The sequence below is a fragment of the Copadichromis virginalis genome, linkage group LG19 (assembly GCF_057382275.1).
Source record: "Copadichromis virginalis isolate Kocher_CV1m ecotype Utaka linkage group LG19, C_Virginalis_male_GT1.1, whole genome shotgun sequence".
NCBI lineage: Eukaryota > Metazoa > Chordata > Actinopteri > Cichliformes > Cichlidae > Copadichromis > Copadichromis virginalis.
The window spans coordinates 33,912,805-33,927,817 of NC_140636.1; the positions used below are offsets into that span (position 1 = coordinate 33,912,805).

At 41.2% G+C, this 15,013-nt stretch overlaps 1 protein-coding gene across 3 annotated transcripts in view; it reads right to left on the reverse strand.

The window, feature by feature from the left end:
• The window catches only part of eml5 (EMAP like 5), a 53,012-nt gene that overhangs the window by 18,573 nt on the left and 19,426 nt on the right, over window positions 1-15,013 (reverse strand). For all 3 annotated transcript variants that reach the window (XM_085442276.1, XM_085442275.1, XM_085442274.1), the window contains 15 exons: window positions 14,658-14,870; window positions 14,405-14,572; window positions 11,938-12,044; window positions 11,735-11,853; window positions 11,423-11,609; window positions 11,165-11,270; window positions 10,687-10,780; window positions 7,833-7,933; window positions 7,536-7,729; window positions 6,886-6,997; window positions 6,574-6,701; window positions 3,475-3,616; window positions 3,243-3,395; window positions 466-597; window positions 251-339 (listed from right to left, as the gene is read on the reverse strand). In XM_085442276.1, the coding sequence (XP_085298402.1) occupies window positions 251-339; window positions 466-597; window positions 3,243-3,395; window positions 3,475-3,616; window positions 6,574-6,701; window positions 6,886-6,997; window positions 7,536-7,729; window positions 7,833-7,933; window positions 10,687-10,780; window positions 11,165-11,270; window positions 11,423-11,609; window positions 11,735-11,853; window positions 11,938-12,044; window positions 14,405-14,572; window positions 14,658-14,870 (2,045 nt within the window). The remainder of the gene's footprint in view (window positions 1-250; window positions 340-465; window positions 598-3,242; window positions 3,396-3,474; window positions 3,617-6,573; window positions 6,702-6,885; window positions 6,998-7,535; window positions 7,730-7,832; window positions 7,934-10,686; window positions 10,781-11,164; window positions 11,271-11,422; window positions 11,610-11,734; window positions 11,854-11,937; window positions 12,045-14,404; window positions 14,573-14,657; window positions 14,871-15,013) is intronic.

Here is a 15,013-nt window from a genome sequence, read left to right on the forward strand (position 1 = left end):
TCTCTCATCTCTGACCTTTATTTTCTTAACGCTCCCTGTTTCTGTGTGCCTCACAAGCAGTGTGAATGTCACAATGTTTTAAAGTGACCCTAAACACTATCCCACTTCCACTGCCAAAATTAGAATGATACTGGTGAAAACTGGGCCGTCTTAATGCTTCACTGCCCTTCCCCAAGCCTCCTGTGATCCCGAGGGGAAAATGTGTGCCAACAGCACCATAACCATGTTGTGCCTTTTCTTCACTGCTTACCTCTGTAGCTGGGATGGTCTGCCTTTTGCCTCGAGGAGCCTCGAAAAAAAACTGCTCCTTAGCACTCGTGTTGACTTGAAGTAGTTTTCCTGTTAATTAAAGAGCCCAGTGGGTATATTGGTGAATATTTTTTTAACAGCGAGATTTTGAATCTATAACTGGTTCCTAAACAGTCATTTGTAGAGATTTAGTGAGCATTTTAAGAACCTGCTTACCCCTCCGATCCCAATCCAGATGGGTAATGTAGTTGAGGCATCCTTTGCACACTCCTACCCTTTTGCTGCTCATTACATTGTAAATATCCACAAAGCTGTCTCCTGATGCCACTGCAAGGTACTTCCCAGCTCCTGAGCCAATAAGAAAGGAGGATAAAAGGGCAAGTTAGTTTCAGTCCAGACTGAATTATCGCAAAAGTTGTCCCCTTGTGATCAAATCACTCTAACTTAGGTGATCACCTGACTTTTCATATAGCATCACAAGCAGGTGAATAATGTACATATGGCATATAAATAAACAATAACACGGCCCCTTAGTCTCCCTACCTTGTCTTCTCTTCTAGTCCCACAAAGAAAATATTGGATTACCTCAAAGTCTAGATTTCCATAATTCTTCTTTACTTGAGCAGAAGTACAGATACTTATGTTAAAAAATACTATCTAAAAGAAGTAGTGATTCAACTTCTTTAACTCAAGTAAAAGTGAAAAAGTACAGGCCCTGTAGTAGAAGTAAGAAAGTAAGACGTAGCTCTTTGGAGAACATTTCTACCAGTTATTTTTGTGCATTTCTAGATTCTAATTCTAAATTCTAATGAACCCTAAGATTGTTCGAAGTGACTCAGTGTGGGGAATTAAAATCACTCACAATCATTTCTATTGACAGCTCCAGCAGATTTTCTGTGTGCACAGGCTATGATCAGCTGACCTGCTGCAGCAGCTGCTACTGTGAGGTTTACTGCTCTTTGTGGATTTACACAACTGAATTTAACAAGAAGTAATCAGATGTTTCATTATTCATCTTGCTGTTTAGAAAGGTCTACATACTTGAAAAAATAATAGCATAATTAAGGACTACAAACTTTTGTTACGCCAATATTAAAAGGAGGCGACCCGGCCATTTTGACTAATTACAGGCCAATATCAAACTTGTGTGTTTTGGCAAAAGTCCTTGAGTCTCTCGTCAGTGAGCAATTAAAAGAGTTCTTGTACTCTAATGAAGTTCTTTCAAAACTACAATCTGGGTTCAGAAAACAGCATAGTGCTGTCACGGCTGCCACAAAAGTGATAAATGACATACTTGTTGCTCTTGATAAAAAACAGCACTGTGCTTCTCTCTTTATTGACCTGTCAAAAGCTTTCGACACTGTGGATCACGCCATTTTAAAGCATAGGCTTCTTTCTTTGGGGCTGTCTAGACATGTTGTCTCCTGGTTTACTAATTATTTGAGTGACAGGACTCAATGCATTAAATGTGAAAATCTGTGCTCAGAACTTTTGAATATTCACACTGGGGTGCCACAGGGTTCCATTTTAGGACCTCTGCTGTTCATCATGTATATAAATGATTTGGGACAAAATGTGTCCAATGCTAGTATGCATTTTTATGCTGATGACACAGTTATTTATTCCTTTGGCTCAAACTTTGAAAAGGCAATAGAATCGTTGCAGAAAGCATTTGATGTGGTTCAGCACACACTTCTGGAGCTGAAATTGGTTCTCAATGCTGAAAAGACAAAGCTAATGTTGTTTTCAAACATGAAGAGATTTCCTCAAACTGTCCCCTTGGTGTCCACTCTTGAGGGAAACCTCATAGAAGTGGTGCATACGTATAAATATCTTGGCTTTTTAATTGATGATTCTCTGACCTTTAAACCTCACATAGACAATCTTGTGAAAAAACTCAAACTAAAATTGGGATTTTTCTTTCGAAACAAATTTTGCTTTTCTTTTGAGACAAAAAAGCGTCTTGTAAATGCTACATTTTTATCTGTTTTAGATTATGGTGATCTGCTGTACATGAATGCTTCCGCCCAGTGTCTTCATAAGATTGACTCAGTTTATCATGCCTCCTTACGGTTTATTACAAACTGTAGGGCCTTGACCCATTGTTGTGATCTGTACGCTCGAGTGGGATGGCCTTCGTTGTCCTCCAGGAGGTTTGCTCACTGGTGCATCTTTATTTATAAGGCCCTGCTTGGACAAATGCCCACCTACATTTGCGATCTGCTCACACGGAGAAGTACTGTTTCTTACAGCCTGCGTTCAAGCGATCTTTTATTGCTCAATGTTCCATTTGCCAGAACTGAACTGGGAAAGAGGGCTTTTACTTATGCTGCCCCTTTCACATGGAACATGATGCAAAAAGACTGGAAGATAGCAGATCTTATTTCATTAAATGCTTTTAAGTCCAGATTGAGAGAGCCAGAGAAAAATGTTTTTAAAATGTAATTGTTATTTATAATATGTATGTAACTTTGTAATTTCAACGTGTTGTCGCCTCTTGGCCAGGACTCCCTTGCAAAAGAGGTTTTTAATCTCAATGGGACTTTTCCTGGTTAAATAAAGGTTAATAATAATAATAATAAATATTACTACACAACTTTGTATAATGCCTTCTAATCTAAGGAAGGCACTCTCAGTAAAGAATGGGTGTTGGGTAGAGAAACAGGATCCCTTGCATTGTAGATTAAGGTTAAGTGTCCAAGAGAAAGAGAGTTTAGTTTCTTGCTCTCACTTTGTCCACCCCCACTGTTTCTCATTCCTCTCTTGCTGTTTCTCTGTCTGGCCTTATTACAGAAAGCCATTAATTTGGGTCATGCCTGCAGCAATATCTCTCCGACTCACAGCGGGAGGAAAATATATACACCAGCTGAAATACTGCACAGCATCCTACGTACTGTAAACTCAGATGCTTTGGAGGGCACATGGCTTTTAGAAGTCTATTTTATTCTCAGAGTTTTGTATCGGTGAGGAAATGCGGAGGTGAGCAGACAGACCTGGAGAGAATCTGATATCTGAGATGATGTCCTTGCGGTGGTGGAAGGACACCAGGTCCTCCAGGGTGTCTGCGTTCACAATAATGAAACTGCCGTCGTTCAGGCCCACTGCTAAAGCTTTGCCATCAGGGGAGAAGCAGCAGCAACGGCCGCCTGCGGCGGACAAGGTGTCTGTTAAATGCCTGGGACGATCCACTTCCTGTTATCAGTTAGCTTTTCAACAGTGACTCACCTTTCCTGAGTTTGCGTACAGCCAACATGCAGTGGCTCGGGGACAGGTCCCATATGCGCAGGGTTTTGTCATCGCTGACGGTAGCACAGAGAGGGAGATGGGGATGAGTGGCCAGGCCCCACACTTCACCCTCCATGTGACCCTGCCAATACACAAAAGCAGAAATATTTGATTTAAGTGATCAACACACTTTTACAACAGGTGATGGAGGAAAAAAAAGTTGAAAAATGATTCAACATGAATATATATGCATATTGTTTGTGTCTGATTTTGTGTTTTTTATTCCCTGTTTCTGTGTTGACTTAATTTATTTTTCTCTTTGCGTTTTCTTAATTCTGAAGGCTCACCTCATACATCTTTTTTGCCTTACCTCCCTCCTGCGTATTCCTTCTGAGCTCTTTAGCACTGATTTGATCAAACTTGATTTTTCTTAAGGGAGCACTTTTCCTTTATCGTATTCTGTGAATCAGTAAATATAATTTCACTTAATATTGGTCCACTCTGTCTCATTTTGTGTCTGCTTATGGGTACACTGGCTATACAATTAAACAAGGGGTCCTCATGAACTATTTTAGTCATTTATGACTAAATACTACACACAAAAAAACTTTTTATAATGGCTTTACAGTTTCCATTATGTGCGATAAATATTCTATTGTAATTCATCATATCCCTGTGGGAATCAATATCTACATTAGGACTTGATGTTGATATTCTAAGCCTGCACCATGCTTCACTACAAAACACTACAATGCAGTGATTAGAAGTGAAAAATCAAAGCCTATGATGTTAAAAGAGACACTTAAACATAGAGAAATAAAGAGACACTTTTTATTTAGAGCATCGAGTCAGTTAAACTGCTGGGATATTGATCTGGTCAGTTAAATAACAGAGTGGGTTATTGTTCACTATCAGCTGCTTTGGTGTTAATGAAATTAACAACCCTCCAAACAGGAATGGTTTTACAGGTGGAGGCCACGGATATTTTCCCCCTCCTCATCTTTTCTGTCTGTTTTTTTTTCTTACTAGTCTTGCATTTGGCCAAGGTCAGTGTCACTACTGGTAGCATGAGACAATACCTGGACTCTACAGAGGTCGCACAAGTAATCCAGCTCCTCCAGGATGGCACATCAATTCGTGCCCTTGCCCAAAGGTTTGCTGTGTCACCCAGCAGAGTCTCAAGTGTACTGAGTAGACTCCAGGAGACAGGCAGTCACTTTAGGAGAGCCGGGCAAGTATTTAACATACCTATTAGCAGGACCAGTATCTGCTCCTTTGAAGGTACATGATGAAAACTGCCAGAGCCCTGCTGACCACCAGCAGGCAACTGGTGTGAATGTCTCTGACCGAATAATCAGAAACAGACTTCATCAGGGTGGCCTAAGTGGGGCCTATGTCCACTGCACGGCACAATGGAGCCCGACTGGCATTTACCATAAAATACCAGAATAAGCAGGTCCACCACTGATACAGTATGCTTTTCACAGAAGAGAGCAGGTTCACGCTGAACACATTTGACAGACGTGAAAGAGCCTGGAGGAGCCATGGAGAATGTTATGCTGCCTGTAACATCATTCAACACGACCAGTTTGGTGGTGGGTCAGTCTGGAATGGTCTGCACCTCAGACTGTTCAGGGGCTCTGTGAGGGACTGGTCCATGCCCCAACATTGTCAGGCATGCATTAAAGCATGCGGCGGCCATACAAACAACTGATTATTTTGAGTTGCTGCAATTAAATTTTGATAAAATGGACTAGCCTGGTGCAACATTTTTTTGCTTTGATTTTCGGGGTATCTTTCCATTCAGCACTCTGTAGGTTTAAAATTGTCATTGCAGTAAATTGATGTGGCTTCCTTTAAATCCCAACATCCACACTATATCAGTATAGACATCCAGGATGATTTTTTTCCAGAGATCTGATGTGTTTTTGAAGTGTTCCTTTAATTTTTTTGAGCAGTGTTTATTTGATGTCAGCAATAAACAAGAATACCACTTGCACACACATAAATCGTTGTATTCTTTCTTTACTGCCTATACCAGGGGTGGGCAACTCCAGGCCTCGAGGGCCGGTGTCCCTGCAGGTTTTAGATGTGTCCTTGAACCAACACAGCGGATTTAAATGGCTAAATTAGCTCCTCAACATGTCCTGAAGTTCTCCAGAGGCCTGGTAACGAACTAATCATGTGATTCAGGGTGAGATCTAAAACCTGCAGGACACCGGCCCTCGAGGCCTGGAATTGCCCACCCCTGGCCTATACATACCAGTATTCATGGAGTTTCTGCTCATCTAACACAGTTAACCTCATTAGCTTGTAGAATAAACCGTCCCCGTTCGTTCTCGTCAATTGATCGCTTCTTGTGCGATCTAAAGGGCAATCAATAGCATTTGCTCCATCTGCCTAAAATCAAGGCAGATGAGGAGAAATTGTAGGAGCACTTAACCAAATTAACAACCTCCCACTGAGTGCCAGTAATTCATCAGCATTTACAACTATTTCCTCTGTGAATCGGCATTGGTAAGTTTGCATGTTTTAGACTATTAACCATACTATAATATGCATCTATTACTGCAGACTAGTTTACAAAGTGTAACATATTGTGACGATCTTTATTTAGATTTTTGCACCCATAAAGAGGCACTTTCACATCAACCTTAATGCCTGTTAAGATAGAGTGAAACATGCCATCGGTTCTCACACACATTACCTTAGACTAATCCTTCCACCACCTTCCTAAAAGACCCTTCATTTTTGGTCCAGTAATTCAATTTAGGCGCCATGCTGAAAATTAACCTGCACAGCTGAGTAATCTATGGCACCAGTATTATGTTGTTAAGAACGCTTCAACAATAAGGAAAATGTATTACATCACAATCCTCATCATGCATCCGCTTTCTATCTGTGAAATAAAGCACATATTCCACCTTTGAAATCTTTACTGGCTCAGAAGACGTTCGACTCCACTACTTGTGTCAAGTTAAAGACTTCCAGCTCATCATATTGCAGAGAAAATAGCATCCTCCTGAATATCTTGACTGGGCTGGTACAGGCTGAAGCTGATGACTGCGTATGTTATTCGCTATGTGATTTTTTTCTTACCTGGACGAGCAGAGTGATGGGACCACTCTTGTCCACCTCCAAGATCTCGCCGTTCTTGGTTCCCACTAGGATGTGGCCATGGCCAAGAGATATGGCACGTATGGAGGGATTGTCCTCCAAGAGCAACCCTGCAGAGTCAGTGAAATAAAGAATGAAGTCACAAAGACCTTAGCAGGGACCAGGCTACAGGATGCAATCTTCATTTCAGTTAAACGCACTGAATGTTTTAAATGGATTTGCATTACATAATGGCTAGACAAACATGATCCAAGGGCAGCAGCAGACAGTTGAGAACAGGGTGACCTTTTTTACCTTTGGAGCCTGGAGCTAGGACTGCTCTCTTGATGGCATAGGTTTTGAGGCATCTCTCGAAAGTGTCATCCCACAGCGCTACAATACCATCCTTTCCACCAGTCACAAATCCCTACGGGGCCAAAATATTGTAACATGTAAAGGTGCAATGATCTCTAAAATGAGATCTAAACAGATGTAACTGGGAACTCTAATATCATATTTCAAAGGGGATCTATTGTGCTTGCTTCCAACTGCATGATTTTATTCTTGGACACTGAGTAACTCCTAATTTACCTTGGTGTCTTGGCCCAGGCCTTAAATCCATTCAATTGTATGAAAGCATATCTTTTAACTCCCTCCCTCACCATTGAAGGCGACTTTCTTCTAATCTACAGCACATACTCAGAGCCAGAGCTGTGTGCCTGAGATGAGCATATTAAAAATATCTGCTCTCACTGACATCTCAACAAATATCAGCAGACTGAAGCTTGAGGTTTGAGCTGAGGGATTACTTTCACATAAAATGGACATTCACCATAAAATAAGAAAAAGCACAACAGGATCCCTTTAAAATGACGACAGAAGAACAATATCTAATGATCTGCAAGTTAAAGACAAAACTTCGCCTGATAAGGGGAAGAGCCTTTCCTCCTGGATTTGTGTTATACCTTTTCTAGAGCGTGCATACTGAAAACAGGTCCGTCGTGGGCTTTGACAGTCTTCATCAGGAACATGTCCCTCCAGATACAAATGTCCCCTGTGCATGTGCCTGAAAACACCATCTCCTCTGACCAGCCATACACAGCACACATCATAGTCTCCGTCTTCCCCATGTTTCCCTTGCGCCCAATTAGACCACCACCTGAAAGAGACCCAGACAGTCACGATGAGATGTGTCACGGCTGAGCCACAGTTCTGCTTTTTAGAGGCTGTTCTGCTAGTCAACAGTGAAATGCAGGTCTTACCAGCTTTATGCCAAAACTTCATATGTTTCACACCAGCTGTGATGAGCTTGTCAGGAAGGTAGGGATTTATTTTGACAACAAATATCTTGTCCTTGCTTCCCCTGAAAAACAACATTTTAAAATGTCAACACAAACTTTTAATTTGCACGTTTTTTTTACACTGCTGCAAAATTAAAATGCTTATATCTAGATCACAAGATAAATAATATTTAATTTGTGTAGTTACGTGTAATGTGTGTTACATCATTATGCACTATGTGGACAAACATTTTAGGCTGCATACATATTCCACTTACAGGAGCTGCTCAGTCATTGAAAGCATGCCATGAAGCTCCTAACACACAGTTTCTGTGCTGATGTTAATACAACAGGAGATTTGGAGCTCTGTAGTTACTGACGTCGGCTACTTCTATGCAGTATGCCCCTCAGCACTCGGTGAACCCGCTCTGTAACTTTACAAGGTCTGCCAGTTAGTGGATGAGATGCTGTGGCTCTTAAACGCTTACACTTCTCAATAACACCACTTACAGTGGAAGAAACGAAAAACATTCACAAACTGACTCGTTGCAGTGAGCAGTGACATACATCAATGTCGGGCATGGATTCACTTCTTTAGAGCGATCCATTCTCTCACAAGTCAAGGCAGACTGCATGGCTAGGTGGTTTATTTTATTCACTTGAATTCAAAGATTAAAAGGTGGTTTTGTCTAGTGTAATTCAAGAGGCTCTGCAGGAGACTGGGGACCTATCCAGGGTGTATCCCACCTTTTGTCTTGTGACAGCTGAAGGAGGTTGCAGCCCCCCTATGATCCTAAATTTGGATAAGTGGTTAAAAAATTGGATGGATGCAGTATTCCTCTATTGGATCCATTAAAAAATATGTTCTGAAAAAGATGTTATGATTTTTATGAGGAAACATCAACTACTTTAAAAATATGAGCAAAATAAGACACCATAATGTTACCGATCTAAGAAACAAAGCTCTCTTTATCTTTAATTAAAAGTAAAAATGAAAACCAAGAGTGACAAAATATGTTTAACAGAGATAATTTAGAAAAAAGAAAAACTAACTGAAAAGTGTTGTGTACTTACAAATCTCACTAAAACAAAAACACACAGAAAATGTATTTAATTTTAGTCTTGATCAAATTTAGTCAACACAGCTACCCTGAGGAAGCTGTGATGCATGTTTTTTGACAGAGATGATTACATAAGGGTGTGCCAACTGTTTCCATTGTTGCATCTTATTATTGTGCTGCTCTGAACTTCTTAAATCTCGCTGCTGACAAACATCGCCCATACAGTTACACTGTAATAAAGAAAAGCTAAATCCAACAGTGAAACTAATAAAAGCACCCTCTTTAGGCTCTCCATCCCATACCCCCTCTGCCAGCGGTGCTGTACAAGCCAGGCTCTGTCAAGCCCCATTTCTCTTTGTCCACCTCACTGTATTTCCCACCAGTGTCTATAAAAGAGATTAGGCTGCTCTAGCTGTCCCTAAGCTCCAGTGAGAGCCTGGCAAGCAGCACGCAGGAGAGCAACCCGCAATGCACCGCTCCCAAGTAGCCACAGGGTATTTCACTGGAGTAAATACTAAATACGAACATCAAGTAGGATGAGCAACAAAACAAAAGCAGAGATATTTCGGGATGCGGATGCTTTCCTGTTAGTTATTTCTGGTGCCTTCGGCTTTTTAGAACTGGAAATCTTGCCATATCTTTTTGGAGAAAGTGACACCTTTAATGCTCTAAATAAACCCACAATTCAGGTCTGGTAATCTAATTCATTTGTATCAAGCCTGGCGAGTGAATAATTATGTGTTGTTCACATACATCGTGGGCGACCGTGGCTCAGGGGGTTGGGAATCGCATCTGTAACCGGAAGGTCGCCGGTTCGATCCCTCTGTCCTGGTCGTTGTGTCCCTGGGCAAGACACTTTACCCTACTTGCCTACTGGTGTTGGCCAGAGGGGCCGATGGCGCGATATGGCAGCCTCGCTTCTGTCAGTCTGCCCCAGGGCAGCTGTGGCTACAACTGTAGCTGCCTCCACCAGTGTGTGAATGTGAGAGTGAATGAATAGTGGCATTGTAAAGCGCTTTGGGTGCCTTGAAAAGCGCTATATAAATCCAATCTATTATTATTATTATCATATATAGGGATTAGTTGTACCACGGTAATGATGAAAACCAGAGTATCATGCTTGTCTTGGATACTCAAGTCTTCAGTTATCGGATGCATTTTTAAAATGCAGACTTCAGTCTGTCGACTGTAGTCTTTATTGTTCAGTTTGTTTCAGGCATCGTAAGACATATGATTGTTTTCGCTGCTTGCTTGTTACCACTTTTCCTTTTCATTGCTTGATTGTTTTAGCAATCCATTTGCTTTTATGTACGTTTTGCACCTTGGGAAACAGGGTACATCTCAAAAGACTGTCTTCTAATTCATTTTCCAAACACGTTTCCTTGTGCAAATAGCGTCTGACATATCAAGCAGCTCAAACTCACCAGGATCTCATCTACGCAGCTCCTGGTATACGAGTTAAAAGTAATTCTCTTTGATTATGGATCTACAGCCAAGGCCCTGGGGCATACTCATGCTCTAGCCATTCAGAGTCAGGCAGGCTTTACGTCTACAGAGGAGCCGCCATGTAATCTAAAAGGTAATTCCCTTTTTCTCCTCTGTTCTATCAATCACATTGTCAGCCTTGCAAAGCAAAGTGGCTTCAATTTAGCTCTCATCTATAAATGTCCATATTTAAAGCAAAAGTGCTCAAACAATTAACAGGGAGGTTTGTCAAAGCTCTCCTGAAAGACCACCCTGCAGATGTGCAAATGCTGTAATAAAACTGTACTAACCGCATGGCAGAGAGCTTCTCCCCTTTTCTCCAGTCCCATAGCACAATGGTGTGATTGTCATCCAGGCCCACAGAGGCCAGCCGTTTGCCATCCGCTGTGGATGGAAAAGTCAGTCTGTGAGTGAAGTTTGGCTCTTATTAGCAACATGAAAGCACCATAGCGGGTTTGATCTACAGCAGGTGATTCACTGACTATGACATACAGATCACCACCATGCCTCTATCTGTGGCCAATTAGGGATAGTCAGATGCACAGTTCCCCCTTGATGCTGTCAGACTGCTGCGACTAAAAGACAGCAGAATAAGGTTCTTCACTGCTGCCTGAAAAACTGGTGACTTGCGAATTTACCTATTTCTTTTATGTGTGAAATTACTTTTTTGTTTCCCTGTTAAAACAGGATGTCTAAAATAATTTGTTAGTATTAAAAGCATGTCTAGGTTACATACGTGTAGTTTGACAAAGCAAGACTGTGTGTTACCTGAAAAGTCCAAAGCACACACTCCAAGCTGGTGGAACCCCTTCAAAACAGACATGGGTTTTAACATTTCTGTGTCCCATATGTGGATCGAGGAATCTCTGCCAACCTGGGTAAACAAAAAACATACAAATATCACAAATCTACCAAGTGAACCCCTTTGGATCAGATATAGCCTAGCTGAAAGGTTTTTAAAGGCTTTGAAGGGGTCCATAAACCCCCAAAACCTTGAATATTTTATGTTAGGAGTCTAACGGCTACCTGGCCTGTAGCTACAAAATCCTTTAGGGGGTGCAGAGCCAGACAGAGGATGTCATCATCATGGCCCATGTAGAAACGCTGCGTATTCTGTTGTCTGTTGTACACAACCCCTACAGCAGCAACATGGTACACTATCTCCCCAGTCTGGGTATAGAACAGGTTGCTCCTGCAATCATACCCCCTGTAGCTGCAAACAAAAAAAGGGGTAGGGGGTGAGGGGGCTTTATTTAATCACTATGCATGAAGAGACTTCTCTAGCTGAAATTCTTCTAATGCTGGGATGGTGTGGGATTATGCAATTTCTGAGCCTACCCATGAATGAAGTGCAGCTTTACTCCACTCCCTGGTGCTCTTTCTCTCTTCTTCATAGCTGTTGCTCGATGTTTCTCCTTGCACTGCTCTTTGAGCTGAGGTAGATCTTCTTTATAAACCTGAATGCATGTGGAAAAGTGTTCACATACTGCTTGTTTCACAGTAATATTTTCCCAGGAGATGCTTTTGATTTTAACACAAACCTGTCGTCTATATGTGAGCTGCGTCTCCTGCTCAATTTCCGAGTCCATCTCAGGTACGTCTGACTGATCAGAGTCTGACTCTTCGCTGTTAGAGTCTGCCAGTATCTCTGTAGGTAGAAACAAGGTTACATTACAGCTTGCCAGAAAATTCCCCCCGCTTCTAAATCAGAAAAATATCCTACTACAAACCATCCTGTTTCAGTGGGAGTCAGGGTCAGTCATGTAATAACACTACGACATCTCCTATTTATTAGACTGTCCTGCTTCACAGTGACAACAGTGAAGAAAAATGTACAATAATGCTGATGCAGCACAGTAAAGCCGTGCCAAGACATGGCAATAAGCAGAACTGGCAGCTAAGGGCGGCTACTCACAAGATCCATTAGGAAAATTAAAAGGAAAGGCAGTTAGTATGTGGTTTAATTTCAGAGAGCACAAGGCAGTCTGTCTCTGGAAAAAATATGACTTGGGAACGACAATGCAATTATACTTTCCAAGGTTCATTCACTTTTATTGGATTTGTCTTAACTAATGTGATAGCCGTTCCTTTGCAGAGCTTTATAGAAATGACGGTTTGCTAAAAAAAAAAAAAGTTCAAGAAGAAAGAAATCTAGCACATTGCTCTCTCGTGGGTTAGCACATCAAGTTCATGAGGTTAGAGTGAGGAGTATATTAATTGTGTGACAAAAAACTACATTCATAAAACCCATTATTGGTAGGAATGACATATATGGTGATAAATCTCTGAATTTAGCAAAGGCAATGTTTAAGTCAGACAAACAGTCGTAGCTTCACACTTTTTTCCGAAGCATTTAGGAAAATCAGATGAGAAAATGGATACCACTTCCATGTACTGTATGTGCATATGGAGCCACAGCCAAGAGGGTCAATAGTTCACATAAAGACAACATAAAGACTGGAAGATCAAAGAAAGTTAACCTGGCTCTTGCGTAGGCACTAGACAAACTACGTGCCCAACGATGTCCACAACAACTCCAAAATCTAGTTCAGTTGATTAGTGTGAGCACTAGGTACTGTATCCTAGCATGATTAGGTGAACCTTAAGCCCAGTCGGCTTACAAAGGTGGCCCCAAGCATGGCTCAGTTAGACTTGCGCACTATCAGCACAGTCAACAACAGCTGGATCCCTAAATATCCCTATAATCAGTAATTAATGGCTCTATAACGCATTTGAGAGAACAAAATAACAATGCTTCCAAAATCTCCCCAATTAAGCCACAAAATGCATAAACTCATGGACCATGGTGCTTGTCAAGAGTGTTTTTCAAAAGCTTGTGTGAATAAAAGAGAGAGAGAGAGAACTGAAGATGCTAGGTCAAAATGAAGTGTGCTTAGCCCCGATTAATAAATCCAGTGTGAGTGAGGCTAGCCAGAGAGTAAAGGCAATTATGTTACAATTAAGTGTAGCATGACCACATTGTGAGACAAAAACTCCCCAACTAAGCTGTTTCCTTTTGCTGTCTGCAAGCAAAAAAAGATCCTGGACAAGCCCCCAATTTTTCCACAAACTGGCGAAAAGCAAATGACAAGTAGTCTACGCAATACATTCACTTAAATAAGATGGAAAATCAGAAAATTAAACAAATGTTGTTCGAAGCTAGTAATATCAGCACATGTGCCGTGGAGTTGTTAGGCATAAACGCAAACGGAATCAAATGAATTCATTGGCCAGTTGTAATGGGTCGAAACACTCAGGTGAGCTGCATTAGCTGAACACCTTGGGAAGTTAACCTATTGACCTCCAAGACAGGCTAGGACCACAGGAAGACAGTGGGAGGAGTGTTGCAGCAGTATTTTTTGACAGAGCCAAGCCAAATAATCTCTCTTTTCCCAGCGTTTTTTTGAAAGCAAAGTAATGACCTCCTGACTCCATTTTTTTAAATTATACCACAAAGACAAGAAAGTGGTATCACAGACCGTTATCACAGCAGACATTTGGAGTAGGACAAGCACAGGCAGAATTAATGATGGCACAGGTCCATTAAGTATCCTAGTAAGCCATTACTGTAAAACAGCATGTACAAGAGCAGGAACTCCCATAAGTGGAATTCAGCCATCAATAATATATTCGTGCTTTCCCTTCGATAACTTTTAAAAATGTCTGTCATGAGACTAAGGGCTTTTGTGTAACTCTCCATAAAATGAAAATGAACAGTACGTAAGACAGAATTTGCTGTACACAGTATTCCTCCTGTTTGAAGAGGAGATTGAGTAGACATCCGGCTTCCACACTCAGACTAATTTGATGTCTTGTTGGCAGGAGCCACTGATTTTATGAAATAAGTAATAGCCGTAATGCAAGTCATCACCTACATTAAAATGTAACGCTGCAATATTCCTTAATGGATTGATCAGAAGTAAAACCTACAGTTCGGAAGGACATAAAGCGCCACATTACAGTAAGTACAGTGATGCAAATAAAGCCAGAGTGAGGGCAATACTGTACCTTGAGGTGCTATATGCAGAGCTTCTTTAGACTTTCTTTCGGGAACAAACTTCCACTGGAACACTGAGTGATCAGCACCCCCGATAGTTACTACCCACTGGTAGTCATGTGACCATCTAGCATTAGTTATGTGAGCCGAGTGGCCTAAATACTTTTTAAATTTTGCACCTGAAATCAAGAGACAATGCATTAGAAAAAGAGTATAAAGTTTTACCTAAATGCCATTTTTGTGATAAAATGAGATAGTCTTTACCTTTTTTTACACATGGATATCGCAAAAGTTTGACTAATCCATAGTCATCAGCAGTTACTAAGACTTGGTTGTTAAAGTTGGCGTCCACAGAGTTGATGTCATTGATGTCCGAGTATTTGGGCCATAGTCCATTAACCTCAGGGCCCAAAACACATGTCCACGTAGCCCACTGTACCAACTTCAGCTCTTCCCTATTGGTGACCTCCTTCCCACCTCAACAAAAGAGAGCAACATTTTATCTCACAAAGCAGCATCTTTAATAAATAACCTGGTAGTTCTGTAGGATTTTTCTATATTTTGTTTGACCGATCAACATCATACAGAAATTTATTTCATGCACTTTATTCTTTGTGTTT